Source organism: Astatotilapia calliptera, chromosome 7 (assembly GCF_964374335.1).
Source record: "Astatotilapia calliptera chromosome 7, fAstCal68.1, whole genome shotgun sequence".
Classification (NCBI taxonomy): Eukaryota; Metazoa; Chordata; class Actinopteri; order Cichliformes; family Cichlidae; genus Astatotilapia; species Astatotilapia calliptera.
Window position 1 is genome coordinate 58,371,513 of NC_137428.1, and position 16,194 is coordinate 58,387,706.

The 16,194-nt window shown below is 42.3% G+C and overlaps 1 protein-coding gene across 1 annotated transcript; it reads right to left on the reverse strand.

Annotated features, from left to right (window-relative positions):
- Nucleotides 1-1,379: 1,379 nt before the first annotated feature.
- Nucleotides 1,380-11,740, reverse strand: rgma (repulsive guidance molecule BMP co-receptor a). Its single transcript, XM_026175999.2, has 4 exons — nucleotides 11,177-11,740; nucleotides 7,450-7,565; nucleotides 5,506-6,023; nucleotides 1,380-2,470 (listed from the first exon to the last, which is right to left on the reverse strand). Exons 1-4 carry the CDS (start codon nucleotides 11,188-11,190, stop codon nucleotides 1,778-1,780), a joined length of 1,341 nt encoding a protein of 446 aa, XP_026031784.1. The 5' UTR covers nucleotides 11,191-11,740; the 3' UTR covers nucleotides 1,380-1,777.
- Between the last annotated feature and the right edge of the window lie 4,454 nt (nucleotides 11,741-16,194).

Here is a 16,194-nt window from a genome sequence, read left to right on the forward strand (position 1 = left end):
GTACAGTCTCACATTACACATGTAGAACCATTTACTGTGAAACACACAAACACAAATTACATCTATCAACACAAGATTCAACATTACAATCATCAGTTTTTTGTATGCGTTTTTTTTTTTTCCTTTTTTGTTGCCGTCAAACTGCACTGATACATATTCCAAATAGCAGTAGTAAGGCCTGCCAAATACTTCAGTGTAAAAAAGGATAAATGACCATTAAACTGCCCCAGCGGTAACGGGACCTACGGGGGAGGACTTGCACACTAACAGATACTGCAGCTGAGAGCCAAAGTTCAGCTGGAAACCTCGAAGCTTTATTGTGAAACAAGAAAAAGCAAAAAGTGAGACTGCAGTAACAGAAACCAATGCTGCCTTTACAGTACGTGTTACTGTAATTCACCCACAAACACGAGTTATATACACAGGAGTCGCAAACTGTTTTTAAAGGACTGAAAGATGAAAATTCAGCTGTTTGGAAAAATGTTGGCACAAGGGCTTGTTCTTTGGCAATGATTTAAGCCATGAAATCACGTCTACAGACATATGCTTATCGTTTACTCACTAAGCCACAGTCAGCTCAGCACGCTGGTAGTCTATAAAAATGCTCAACTGACTAGAGGTGATGTCTTTACAGCGAGTACTAACGGCATCTACACCACCGACGCTTAAACGGAGATTCAAATTCACAAAATGCTCTCGAGGAGGTGTCGGGCTTTGATTGGCTGCTCGACCTTCTGTAAACGCTTTAAGTGCCCTTAAACAAGTTTGCACTTCTAAACCTTCTTCGCTACATTCACATAACCGACCTAAAAGTACAAACGCTGTCTGATCCACACGTCAGCGTGTTGTGTGACGGCTCAAAAGGAGGGGAAAAGGTTGCATGACAGTGAAAAATGACGTGCAGATGACTATTTTTGAGTTCCCTTTTTGGAATTTGCTACTTGGCTGATAAAGAGTCCACTAGATGAACTCGAGCGCTTCATCTTTTTCTATTTCTGAAATTTTAGGTGCAACACAAAGACATGGGAATGGAGTTCTCCCGCTGGAGGTTTGTTGTCTGGAAACTGCTGCACGCACAAACACAAAATTAACCACAGATGCTGAATTCGGCACACATATTGTACTAACGCACACACACAACCTAACATATGACCCATTAATCTCCACAGCAGACAACTGGAGACGCTGCTCTGACATCCTTTTGGCTGAGTGTTTCTTCCAAAAGGCTCCGGCTTTTCCAAAGCTGGAAACTAATCAAACATAGAGCTGCTTCTGGCCTAAGGTTAACAAAAGCCCCTGTCAGGTCCTCTCGTTTTGCCACATGAGCCATAGAGCTTCACTGGCTTGGCACCAATGAAGGGGGGGGGGGGGGGTCAGAGGAGGGAGGAACAGCAAACTCCTCTTTCTGCAAAAGATCATCTTGTCCAGCTTCCCATAGGTATGCAGGCCCCATTGAGAATGTGGGATTTAATCCCAGGTGGATATCCTGAGCTCAGCAGTAGCTGGGCTCTCTCACCGCTGCCCTCTTCAAAGACCAATCCAATGAAGCAGCTGAATACGTGTGATGATAGGTGGGAGAACGCTGAGCTCGTCCTGTGATTAAGCTGACGTCAAGACACGACAATAGCACTAAAATGAGACTTGGGTCGGGGATGACCTACTTGCAAGCTACCTGTCAAGTCACAGAACCAGAGCAGAGAGGAGCCGATGTAGGACGCAGCGATGGTGCTCTAATGCTCCTTGACAGACACACCATGAGGACACTGTTGTAAAGACGCTATAGACAGACTGTCCACAATAACACAGCGAGGAGGTTGACGAGGAAGACTGAAAGTACATTTCTGCCCTTCTGTTCTGCACTATTCATTTCGGCAGCCTTTTCAAAGATGTGGTATCTTTTGCTATTTGAATGGAGCATTTTAACATCCTCAAAAGCGTAGTAGGCTGCCATGGTGAAGTTTATGTCTCCGGACGAGAGGAGGTCGAACACGCAAGAATGGAAATAGAGATCCTCCACTGGAAGCCGCTCTTTGCACTTGGTCTTTGCAGACTGGTAGGTAAAGCCGTTGGCACCGGTGTTGCTCCTGGTCCTGCTGACGCTTTGGGCCTCCGCCGCTCGAGCTCTGAAGTTCCTAAAGTCGATGCGCTGGTTGGCAGGACAACCGTGAAGACACAGGTACAAGTCCTGGTTGTCACCTTCCTCCACTGAGTTCACAACTTCTTCCGGCATCCGCACGGCAAAGGTTAGGTAGCGGCCTACCTGCCGGACTACGATGGTTGTTCCGATGTATCTCGCCTGAATCTCCACATGCTGCCCGGCAACCTTCTCCACCACACGCAGAGTGTTCGCTCCGTTGCGGTCGCCTCCGTTCTTTGAGCCGTCTGCAAACGCAGCCGGCAGCTCGTCTGTCTCTGCGTGGTACATCTTCTGGTCCACACATTCCTGGAAGTTCTTAAAGATGATCGTCAGCTGCAGAATGGAGAAAGAAATTGCATCAATATTCAACATTCATTTTACGGTCAACTTTTACGATTCTCAGGAAGTTATCAGTGACCATTTCCCTACCTACTCACATACTAAATCCTAGTAAACTGCAGTAAATGTAAACATCGGAATGAAAATGGGAAGTGCTTATACTTTTGCATTAAGAACAAGTTTGTGCAATCTACCACAACGCCCCACTTAAGAGTCACATTTCAGGGCTGGCTCAACATGAGGGAGGCCAAGGCAAACGCCTTCAAAAAACACAAGTCTCGGCCATGTAAAAATCAGGCCTCAGTTTGCAGACACAAAGACGATCCATTCATAGTACTGAAAAACCTGCCTGTGAACCCCCAGAACTATGCTCCATGGAGTGGCGTCGGGCCAGGACACAGCGATATACTCTGCAGCTAATTAAGTGAGACTGGCCAGGACTCTGTAAGCTTGGTTTCATCAGGACACCAATGAGCCTTTGTGTGAACATGGACGGCCTAGGAACTGGGATGTCTGCTCGTTTGAGACAGGGGACACAGGGTGGGGGTCCACAGTATACTCTTTAAGCTTGACAATTTATCTGCTGCACCAGCTCTCTCCCTCTTTCAATTTCCTTTATCCGAGCCACAATAACTTCTGCTTTTTCCCAGTTTCCTTCTTAAATGTTTAATAAAAGCAAACAAAAGAAAAAGGCCTGCCTTATCTACTGGTATGAAGATGGAAATAACCAGACAGTTTTATTTGCTGTAGCGAGAGCTATGTACCAACACGGAGCTCTGCTAATGCAGATCTTTAACCAGAAGGGCCTTGTTTGCACAGGTGGCATTGGCTGCTGCTTTGTTTTCCCTTTGTCCAGAATCATGATCTTTAAAAAGCCGTCTCATTTGCTTCCAAGAATAGCAGTACAAAAATGCAATTACTTTAAAAGCTAAAACCCCCCACAAATGCTTAATAGAGTATGATTAGAAACCTTGATTACAGAAAATTATAGTTTCTAAAAATGTGATTAGGGACAAAGTCCTCTTATACCTCGGTCTGAGTACTTCAGCTATGATCCTCAGCAAACGACTCAGGTCCTCAACCAAATGGTGCTGGAGCATTGCCAAGTCTAGGCCAACTCCTATGTTATGGCCTCCAGTTTGACCATTTTAGGGGCGGCTATCCAAACTAACCAATTCACTATTCAACAAAATATCAATAATGACTTGTGCACTGCTGATAAATCTGAAAGAAAATATCTCATAATGTGGACAAAATAATCTGCAGTTCTGTGCTCACTGTGTGCTACAATAAGAAACCCAAACATCAGACTGAGCTCAACAGAGAATGAAGCTTCACATGCGACAAAGCACAGCTGTTTTAATACTAACATATGATTCATAAAGCTTATCAAGATCTATGAGATGAAGAAGCCCAGCCCAACAAATCTCAAAGATCTTGATAAGCTTTATCAAAGATCTTGATTTTAAGTATCAAAAGATTTTGATAAAGCTCATGGAGCCCTTTGAGATTTGCTGGATCGAGCTTCCTCATATCCTAATTTAGAACTCATCCAAATAAGCAGGATCCACAGTGTGACAGGAACACAGGCCCACAGCACCTTTCAGAACACATGGCATTTGCTATTACATCTGTATATGGCAATCTTATGTGCAATAATGTGTAGAGGGGGAAAAAAATAAAGATAAATAAATAAATAACCCATCTCTTCAAAAAGGACCTGCAGGTCTTCCTGTAATGCTGATCTAATGCACGTGTATGTAACATGTTCCCCAAGCAGATAAGAAAGCAGGGCAGTAAGAACATCTACACACCTGCGGTCTCTGCAGCTGCCCATGTATATGTCAACAAAAGGAAATCATCCCAGCTCTTCACACAGACACATATGTGCAGCTGGTTAATTTGTACTAACATTTATGAAACCCTACAAGCAATATTGCAAGGATCAACAAATTATTATCTTAAAACACCTTTTCAAGTCACCTACAGAGAATGCTACAAAACCCAGTTTTGCTTGACAGTCCAAATCCTTACATACCATATATTTATACAGAACCAGGCAATGCTTCCCATTTTAAAAGCTGTACCCAGCACATTTTTGCTACTTAATTGAGTCAATGATAATAGAAATTGTTGATTGCGCTCCCCCCCCTTTAATTACGGAGGTAACACAACACAGACAAGAGTCCTTTTCTTAACTGCGCATCAACCAAAAATTGTTCACCAAATTTTGAACAACTTCTTAGGAATGTGTAAATGGCCCTTTAATTGTTAACAGTGGCCCTAGCTGACTGACTGTTGGCTCATCCCAGCGATGCAACACACATAGCATCCTTTGAACTTCTTCAAAACACACTTTCAGCAGCACAGCATTTAGTCTGCACAGGGTCTTTTATTTTGAAAAGTGACTGGATGATTGTATACCATTCCTGTGTCAGACATCTTGCCCTCCTGTTCTCCTCTGTGTAGCTTTTAGTGTATTTTTAGTGACACAGAACAGAATCCCTTCTAGAATACTTAGTACAGCACATTTTGTGGAAAAATAAACATTAGCTTGATTAAGGATGATCAGTTCGGCATTAAGCCTCGATAACAATCCACTGCAGTTAGCTGTAGTGCATCCAGTGCAGTCTCTGTGGGGTACTCTGCACTGTCACAAAAAACTGGCACATGGACCCTCTTGGATAATGGAATTTACATCACTCAGATGCAAGCGGACTGACTGGATTCAGAAAGAAAAAACTAGCGCCACTGATGAATAATGCAATCATTGTTTGTCAGTGGTGCCAGTTTCAGTCATTATGCAAATGTGCTGTTTATAAGGTTGGGGAAACCTGCAGTCAGCTGAGACTGAAGAAGTCACTTGGATGAGTGACGAAATGTTTCTGCCACTGAAAACGCTACGTCCAGAACAAATTCAACTTTTTGGGATTTTCTTACCTGGATGAGCATGCATCAAGACATATATTCAAAGCCTTAGCCAATCAGCTAGTGCTGCAGTCATACACAGGAACAACAGAGGGTCTCACCTTGCTTGTGGCGGTGGCGAAAGAGCCTGGTACTACGGGAGTGTTGGTCACCTGGACGGACAAGTATTTGTTATGGATGAGCGGCCAGGCTCCTTCCACCTTACATGTCTGGAAGTCGTCGCCAAAGGTTCGGAGGTGTGGGTCTCCAAAAAAGCCACAGTGGGTATAGTTAGGTGGCGCCGTGTTGCGTGGAAGACTGCGCTCATAGTGGCACACTTCCGGGCCATCGGAGCGTTCTTGGCTGTCAGTCATAACCGGCGGGGGTGCTGGAGGAAGCGGCGTCCGGGTACGTGGATGGGAAGTCGGTCCTTCCTTGGAGCAGTTGTGCTGGCTCATTAGGTCCTCTATGCCATGCTGTGCAGAGTGATATGTCAAGTCACCCCTGCAGGTACGTGCAGTCCGACGTACACAGCTGTTGTACGCCCGCAGAGCCGTGCAAAACTCCTCCTCCGGTCCAGAGTTTGAGGTGGAGGCCCAAAATTCAGAGTTGCACTTGAGGATCTTGCACTGCAGGCTCACTGTCAGAGAGGAACAACATCCAGTTGGAGCAAAAGTAATAAAGTCATCTAGAAACATGACACTTTAAAGCACACTCTCTATCCAAAAGGCTACTGTTGTTCCTCCTTAAGTTAACCATTTTCTTTGTGCATACTATACTGTAAATGATAAAAAAAAAAAAACAATCTATAGAATTAATAACAATTACAATAACATTAGATGTAATTTTCATCCAATATATACATTTTATATGATGTAGCCACAAACAAAAGCGAAGCCTGGAAAGAAGGTAGCTTCGCTTCACTTCCCTTTCACATCCAGTTGTTTCCATTTCTCTTTCTTCATATGCACAGGTAAAAACTCGATTAGGGATACTAATCTACACGATAACCGATTAATAACACTACTCCTCTGGGGTCTCCAGCTTTGTTGCAATATCCGGCGAACTTTTGCACCAATGCTACTTTAACATTTCCCAGGATGAATCATTGCAACACCATGTTTGAATACTATCACCTTCGATTAATAAAGCATTTATTTATTTGAACTGGCTGTGAGAGGTTTCCGGGGGGTGGACTACCAGCACTTTGAAGTCAAACTTTAAACAACTCAAAGCGTCCACACCACCCATCCACTTATCAAGATGGCAATAAACTAATCTTGATCTCAGCTATCAGCGTATTATCACTTTGTTGTGTAACGACATGTGATCAAAGAAGAAAACCGATTAGGCTTTGCGCTAAGTGAGCTGAAAAAGTGACTGACTGCAGTCACACAAATATATAGTTAATAAGATACATTATTTGGCTTCTACGGTGCAGTTCTCGGCTTGAAAAAACACTTTGAAGGAGCCAAAACCCCGAGACCCGTCCCATCCCCCAACAAAACACTTTTGGAGAGCCGCATGCAGCTCCGGGAAGACCTTTCAGTGGTTTTTGTCTCAAAACTAATACCTGGCAAAATGTTATTTTTAAATGTCAAGATTTCTAACAATAAATAAATATGAAAAATTAATATTTTCAAATTAAAAACAATTATAAACGTACAAAGTAAACGCTTCGCTGCAATTCTCTAGATTTTAGTCACTTTTTGTATAGAGTTTGGTGGATTTTTAACTAAACGATAAGGACTATTATAAGCTTTCATACTAGTTTTCGGATTCCCGCTAAAACGTCACTTTTTTTTTGAAAAATAAAAACAAGTGGTTCAATAATAACAATGATACAAAATACAATATTTCGGCAAATAAAAAGTATATAAATCAGGCAACTTTGGACGCCAAGGTGGAGAAAAATCAATGCTAATAACTTCTGGAGTTTGCTAGCACTGTGATTAACAGTTACGTGAAGTCATATAAACCGTGTGTGTTGGCGTAAAACGCGCTTGTTGGGTCTAAAAGGAAAAAGGAAGAAAACGAAAACGGACAAAAAAAAAAAAAATTCTTACCAGAGGGGAAGAGTGAGAAAAGCACGGCGAGGACTCTGCACACTTCAAGCGCCGAGGGTCTCCCTCTTTCCCCCATAACCATCCATCCAGCTCGGGCTCGCACTGTACTCCTCTCCCTGGTCGCATTAAGGACAAAAAACAGTGGAGGACAGTTAGCTCAACTCGCCAAGCCTTCGCTAAGAAAACACTAGAAAGTCCATGAAAACGGTCTGAAGCTGGGGGTCCCGTCTTCTCATCACCGCCTGGTAAGAGGCTGTTTTGTTCCTCTCGTCGGTAGAAGTTAGGCAGCTAGCTGAAACAGCTCCAAGCAGGCAGGCAGCCGAGCTATCCTTCCTTTTAGGGAGTGCCGAGGACAAGCTGAACCAATCACGGCTGCCCGTTTCGCCCTTAAACCCCCACCTTTCTGCGAGACTCAAATTACACCTCAGTGTGCAGACTTGTTAGACGACGACCGACTTTTCATGACCCACAAAGTGGTAGTCCACACCGCCATATAAAAGAAAGATCTGATTTGTTATAAGATCACAACAACAACCGCACCGTTTAAAGGCTTGAAATGAAAACTGTGTCATGCCTCCACAGAGCGTGTGTGGGCAGATTAACAAGAGGAAAACCACCAACAATACGAACAATCATCAGTTTTTTTTCTTCATATCACTTCTCGAAAAACTATACATCATTTGCATCACCTTAAAATGCTTGCTACAACCCTTCCACCCAACATAGCCCACTGTGGGCAATGTGCAAAGGTATTATTGAACAAGATGTTCTCATTACCACAAATACCCAGGATTGAGTGAAAAGTTGGGTCAAAATGATAAAGCATACATGTAATTGTGGGTTCATCTCACTGATTTGCTTCCTAATTTCTCCATTGTGGTTTTTAATCTAGGGAAAAATCCCCATCACAGATTCCCAGACCCTGAGTTGATCCAAAGATAATTGGGTTCCTGGTACACATAACAAGGAAAACCATTAAACTGATCGTGTTTAACATAGTGGAACGAGTGAATGTTTGGAGATTATCTTAGCTTGAGGATCAATATCTGTATACTGACAAAAAGTTGAATCATTTAATAGCGTACTTTACTAAAATGTTACCTAACTCCATGTATTCAGCCATACAATTCAGCCATAAGCCATAATTTTAAAAACAATTACTAGGAGGGTGAAAAACAAATTGCACAGTATTTGTTATTGCAAATGTTATCTTCTTACAACCATGTTTCAAGGCATTAACTTCAAAATAAGCATTTAACCATCCGCTATGTGTAATGTGCCTGTAATTATATGATGTAAACTCATCCTCAGGTTGTTAAATGACTTAAAAAAAGAGAGAGAGCGAAACAGTGTGGAAACACCGCAGTTCTTTGATATCACAGCGGCCATAGTTTACCCAGCACAAGTCATTTAAAGCACCCGGGCATGAGGTACTCAAACTTACAGTGAGCCCCACCTGATTGTAAGAATTTTGATGGCATTTTACTACTTAATTACTTCACTGAAATGAGAACAAGCAGCCCCTCGTTGCAGTGAGCATTTCCTCCATGTTGGTTCGGTGGATTTAAAAGCATTTCTCCAAATGACAAGAAGTGCAGGTGTTGATCTGCTCCTCTTTTTGATTAGCTTTGAATTGTGCTGATGACACATTAGTGGAGCATTTCATTTACACCAAAATATGTACCATCTTGCTCAGGTTGTGGCTGGCTGTACAGTATTTTTCCACAGAGCGCTGATTGTCTTTGTGGTTGCTGTCCCTCTTGCGGGTGATGGATATGTTCATGTACAAAGAGGTCCGAGCCTACACATGTTTTCAACAAGGGTGGCCCCCGTGCAGAGTTACTTCCAAACCTAATATACCGAGCATTCACATCTGAAAGGAAGGAATGAGCGCAGCTGAAAGGTATAAGCTGCTCGGTGAAATGTTTTGATGAATTGTGGAATATTTTTGGATTGTAGCGTGGCTGCAGCAGAGGAATGAAGCTGTTCAGCAGCACTCTGAAGGGTTTGATGCAGCTTGTCTTAATCAGATGTCGGTCAGCTGCTGGGCAGAAGCAGCCCAGTGATCAATCTGCAAAATGCACCAGATCTGAAAAACAGATGCTGCACATACATCACCTGTTGCAGACTAACCTACAACATCCATATCAACCATCTACTCTCATTATGTGAAGATGTTTTTGCACTATTTGAACAACAAAACAAATAGAGGAAATTATTGTTGTTGTCAGTGCTTTAGCCAACTAGTCATTTTTATGATCCGTTTATGGAGAACAAGCATGAATGATAGTTATCTGTTGTTATCCAGCTTCATTAAGGGATTCAGTTATTACTATTAAAAGTGAATGAGAAACCAGTTATGTCACAGAGGGTTCGTAAATATCAATAAAAAGTCACAGCTCTATTTCTTTGTCCAAAACGACCCCATGTATTCCTTATTCTGAATCACTAATTGTTTCTGCTAGAATACCAGAATAATAAATTACAGTATTAGTATCAGCTAATTTGATTGCTTCCAGTTTGATTAGTTAAATTATTTATCAAAGAGGCTCTTAAATCTCTCACTGAAATTGAACCTCTTTGGGGTCTGGTGTATTTCCTGGGTGGGGAAATAGGAAGAAACGTCTGACATTTTATTGATTAATCGATAAATCACTAATAAAATAATCAATCAAAATGAGGTTAGGACATGTCTTTTCTAGTCACCACCTCTCCGAGTCAACACACTGATCATCGAATTGCTTAGCTTAGTTATGTTTTTATCTACAGCTCAAATTTTTTGCTTTTTAACCACCACCATGTTCCGTCATATAAATGAGGACATATTTATCCGGGAGACCCTGTCGTCCACATGCTGTAACAGGTAGCGGTGACACAATATAACAATAAAACATCTCCATAAATCCAGCATAATGGCTTTATGATGTGCTGCTTAAATCTCTGATATCACCTGTCAAACCAGGTTGCTGGGGGAATTACAGCAGACAGTTTTTTTTAAATCCTCCCTGTGTAATCTAAATAACAAGCTGCTCCATCTCTTTTGTGTGCAGCGTTAAACTGGTTGCACAGGCCAACATATCTCTGTCCATTTATCTTTATCTCCACAGCCACAGGGACTGATCCTCTTTTCCAACAGATGGCGCTTGTTATGAGCTCTGATATGAAACCTCAAATCATGACACAGACGCACATGGCGTTACGAGGACAACCAAACCTGTCATTAAATTTGAGCTTTGTGGACAGCTCGGTTATTGGTCTAATTACAGGTAGCTGTCACGCAGTTGGGATTTAAAAGGTGAAAAATCTGCATCCGACAGGCGCATTTGTCCTGTAGCACCGTTAAGATCATCATTGGCTGCATGTTGGATTAAAGTGGCCTCAAGGGTATTTTTAGTCGGGAGTAACTGCTAAATCCAGACAAAATAACATATAAAATTGTGATTAATAGTTTTACTCCCAGTTGTCCAATAATTTAGAAGTAATGAGGCGTGTAGATGCATTTTTTTTTTTTTGGTGGGGGGTCTGGTGCATTTCAAAATTCAGTTTTCTCCTAGTTTTTTCTTGTGTGACACTGGAAAAAGGATCAGGTTATTAAATCTGCTGAAATCCAAACACTCCGGGCAGGATGATAGGAAGACAAGACACATTACAGGGCTGAGCAGCACACAACTGATCACATTCCTGCCTAATATGAGAAATAAGGAGTAAAATTTAGTCTCGAACCAACCTTGGCGACTGCATGGGATCTCCGCGACTCTGGAGTCCTGGAGGACAGCAGCGAACAGGAGCGAGAGGGAAGCAGACTCCTTAAAAAAAATCTCCCCCTGAAAACTACACAGCCAGTGTGTCACAGTAATCCGAAATCAAACGCACCCAGCGGCTTTCTGCGCGTAAAATCCGCCACTCTGCACATCATGTCCGCCGCACAGCTTCTCCAAGTCCGCGTTGCAAGGAAATCAAAGTGTTTCCCCCCTCTCTCTTCTCTCTTTTAGTTGTTTTCTTTTAAATTTAAACAACCACTTCTGGCACCCGGTGGCGGACTCGGAGCTCTTCAGCCATCGCTTAACTCATTTGACTATCAGCCGATCGGAACGGGGACGTAATGATAGATTAAGTCCGGTAATTGGCCTCATCCGCGTGCCGAATTCAAATTGTTAGTTATGGGTCGACGTCGTGTAGGAGAAAAAACGAAAGAAAGAAAAAAAGCCCTGAAGGTAAAACTGCTGCTGCGTACAGCTCGATCCGCTGTGTGGATGTTGTGAAATGGCTAGTTAGAAAGTGTGAGAGAGACAATGATCGGCTCTGCATGACGCCGCATGGGAGCCCCAAATATCAGACCCCCCCCTCCCCTCTCTCTCTCTCTTTTTAAACTAGATGCTTTGCAGCGAAAAGAGGTCTGCACTGAAAACCAGGCAGAAACGCACTTTTGAACACTTTTTATCTTATAAAAAAACCGAACCCATGCGTAGTGACAACTCTGCTTTCACTTAAACCAAATGGCTTTTTTTTTAAACCAGGCAGTGAGGATATCTGCATTGCTTTCACCTCTGTTTTTACATACTCTTATTTCTGCAGTATTTGGATCAAGTTTAATTAGTCTCATTGATTGGCAGCAAACAGCCCTTGCCAGATAACCTTTATCAGTCTCTTATCTTTGCAAATCACCAATTTGAAAAAGACAAATCCATAATAATCAGGATTTAATGGAGGATCAAGTGGACAAACACTTTGCAGCTGGGAAGAGGGGTTGGGGTGGGGTATGCTCAAAGGGCTTCAAGGAACCTGCACCTGTGTTTTAGGATCAGGCTGCATGCAGGAAAATACCACCACAACCCCCCACCCGCTCCTCTCTCCTCAAGCGTTTCAAACCTCCAGCATAACTGTTTCTCTCTGCTCCAGTTTCCCTCGGACTAGCAGCGTCTGAGCGAAGCAGCAGAGTGGCCGGGAGAAAGCCAGCAGAAATGCAGAGCTGACACAAGCCTTTCCTAATGAGCTTCTGATTGCACCTTCTATTGACACTGATGCTGCTTGCACTGAGCCGCTGGCCAGAACTGTCACATTACATCATCCCTCGGTGCATCCAGCAAGAAACTGACCCCTGTAAATCCTCTCATTTTACTATCACAGCCCAGACCTGCCCACTCCAGATGGCCACTGAGAGGCAGCACATTTTACATTGATGTAGCAGAAGAACATGAAAGAGTGACACCCCGGTGTGAAAAGAATGGCTTTAGAGGTGCCGGATGCCGGCCTCATCTTAAACGCAGCTGGTGTACACGCTGCCTTGCTGAGGTATTACGGCCAGTTAACACAACGGCTTTACATGTCACTGGATTATTATAATGCTTCAATTTTGTGTGTGTGTGTGTGTGTGTGTGCGCACGCCTCTGTGTGCATGTGTGTGACAATCAGCTACGTTACTATTATAGGAACAAAAGCATTGGGTGATGCCTATATGCTCAGGGCGCTGTGTGATTTCCTTTAATCGTCTGTGATTTAGTCTGTTATAAAATGTGTTAAGCAGAAACTATATGGTAGAAACCAAGGAGAGACGAAGATGCCTGTGAGACTAATGTAAAAAAAAAAAAAGATTACAAGGTCCTGGCAGAAACATTTATTCTTCACACTTTGTAATGAAGAGATTACATACTTGTATACTAGAAGAAGACTGACTGATTCATTTTTGCTCAATCTTTCCTGGAGACCGCAGTTTTAAGAAAAAGGTTTCTGCAGCACGATTAATCATAAACCACACAGACGATGTGGACAAATGCAGATGAGTAATTCTTGCTTCACTATCAGGTGATTTCCTCAGATCATCACATGCTAGGTTTCCTCATCGCCGGATCAAAAGTTCAACTGTGAGATTCTCGGGACAGAACAGTTGCACGGTCTGTGATTTTGGGTCATAAATTCCTCAGAGAAAAAATGGTTTCTGTACATCTTTAGGTGATGTTTCAGTCTTTTGACACAAACTACATTCATCCACACCCGGCCGGTTGCGCGTTGGGCGTGGATGAACTGTGTAAGAAACCCGATCTATTGCAGTATTTCTGAGTCAGACAGGGATTAGTAAACATCATATGCTCGAAGTGACCTTCCGGACGCCTTCTGCACTCCTGCAGCATAACAATTAGGCCATCATAGCGTTGCTGGGCTTTTCTTTTCAGAGGTGTCAGACTTAGAATCAAGACTGGGCATCACTTTCTCGTGTCGATTTAATCAACAAATCGACACGAGAAAGTAATTTCTTATCCACAAACGCAAAGAATTAGCTTGCTGCTATTCTTTGTCTTGTGATGCTAAACTGAACAGCTTTGATTCTAATGGATTCTAATGGCATCACAACAAACTTTGTGCTCTGCATTTTTGCCATTTGCTGACAATATTAATTCAAATAGTTAATCTATTCTTTGGGCTTTGCTAGACTACTCTGCAATAATAATAACAGCAGCAGCTGAGTATTAAAAAAAGAACGACGAAACCTGAAAAAGATTAAAAATACATTTCGGACTTTGATGAAGCGTCTCTGTATATATTTGTGCAATTTTTGTGCTGGACTGATCAGGGAAATATTTCTGCTTTGTTTACCTGAAACAACATTTCTAATGGATATTATTGTCTATACAATATATTAGAGACAGTTTTATTCCACAGACTCAGTTGTAGGTATAATATCTATGTAAGGAAGCTATAGTAAATTGAATATGCCACTATGGGCTGACCTCATGTGAACGTGGAGTATTTTTAGTGTTTAAATTCAACTTGTATCGCAGCCAGAGGTTTCATACACAATTACAGCAGAAGGGTGTTAACCTGTGAGAGTCCCTTTAGCATTCATTGATAAAACAAACTGTCTAAGATCTATGTTTCATGTGCACGATTGGCATTTAAAAAGAGGGGGTGGTGTGCACAGCAGGACTGTCTTTGGTAATAAGGTGTGGGCATGAATTCAGAAAACTCTATTAAGGGTTGATATGGGAGGCTCAGATAATTTGTGGAATTACTGCCACAGTCTGAAACAATGCGGATGCAGGAGGCTTGCAAATTGGCCTGTTCATTCACACAGACGGAGGGACTTGAATGTGCAAACCCTCATTGCAGATTCTCTCTCTCGTACTGAGCAGAGATGGACTGCAATCCAACAAGAATTATGCACACTGTTTAATTCCAGACATGGACCGAACTAGACAGAGTGTGTACAGGCCGCTAGACAAATAATTAGCTCTGCTGCTCAACAGAGCCGATCAGGCCAAATTTCAGGGAGAAACATTTGTGAATGGATAACTGTTTTTGACTGTGGATGATGAATCACTGTTCAGCACCTGACAGGGTTTAAAAAACAAACAAACAAACAATAAAAAAAACCCCCAAACACTCATACATACACACTGGTGAGCAGCTATGACTCCATTTGCATGCACGATCTCATAAATGTATGCAAGGAAAGCTTATCTCAATAAAACAGCTGCCTTTTTAATTTCCTGCTTTAAAAATTCTGCACAAAAAATGAACGACAAGCTATATATTCGGTTTATGAATATAAAATTAGATAGGGCTCAACGGCGCTCTGTGGAAATGATGAAAATGTGTGCATTATTCTTATATTTGTCTCCACAGCCATTAGAAAAACTGATGCTTTTTTCAGAATCAGAATCAGAATCAGAATACTTTATTGATCCCTGGGGGAAATTATTTTTTGTTACAGTGCTCCATTTTAAACCAACATTAAGACAAGACAGACAATACACTAACTAACTAACTGTTTTTGGTATTGTACACAGACCGGCGGTGCAAAGTTTTTACCCTTGGAATAAAAATGATAAATTGCTGTCACTGTCACATAAATTTCTCTTTTTCATATTTCTGGAGAGCTTTGTAGTCTTCCACAGAAGTCACATCCAGCTGTAATTCACAAGTCATTTTACATCATGGGCCACATACAGCCCACTTTAATCTTATGTGGCCCCGACCAGCGACACTGAAGTCATCCAGTGGGCCGGATTGGAGTCTTTGCTGGGCAGGTTCTGGTCCCCGGGGCTTATGTTTGACATTCCTGGTTTATACACTTGATATTTTTCTCCCATAAACTCCAGTTGTTCATCCTTGACCTGCGTAAATGCTGAATGACGATAAGACTGAGAGAGGAATGCAGACTTTATCATAACAACCTGACCCACACCGTTAATCCTAAGTAAAAGCTGCAAACACTGTCTGGGGATTCGGTTTTTAGAAAACAAGCAGTTCCTCGCTGCTCTTTTATGTCTTGGCTTCTTCTGCCTGGTTGTTGAACTTTGCTACATGTCCTGCAGCGTTGTCATGTATGCACAGCTGCGGGGGTTTCATGCCGCTCTCGCTTTTGTCCCATCTTGTCACAATAGCTGCAGCAAAAAAAACAAAACGATGCATGCAGAAGTAAAAAAGTGTCAGCCTCAAATTACTTAGCAGCCTTCATATTTTGATGATAATGAGACTTGCATGGGGAATTGTTTTGTGTTTTGACAGCTTTTTATTGCTGCCACAAGCAAGCACCTTAGAGTCAATCAAAACTGAACCTCCAGTAAGTTGGTAAAATATATATCTAACCAGTCAAGCTGTAAATTTTCAGCATTTTTGCACAGTTGGCTTGAAGGTTTTTCTAGATCACCTCCAGCCCCAGCTGCTTCTTAGCGCTCTCTGACTTCATTACTCTGACCACACACGTTGACTTTAAAGTTCCTCCAGCCAAGCTAGCTGCACCTACAA

Excerpts from the sequence above, each read along its gene's own strand:
- rgma (XM_026175999.2), bottom strand. Across the intron at positions 6,024-7,449 it reads TTTCTCACTCTTCCCCTCTG|TGAGCCTGCAGTGCAAGATC; the intron begins GTAAGAATTTTT and ends CCTCTCTGACAG. Across the intron at positions 2,471-5,505 it reads TCGCCACCGCCACAAGCAAG|CTGACGATCATCTTTAAGAA; the intron begins GTGAGACCCTCT and ends TCCATTCTGCAG.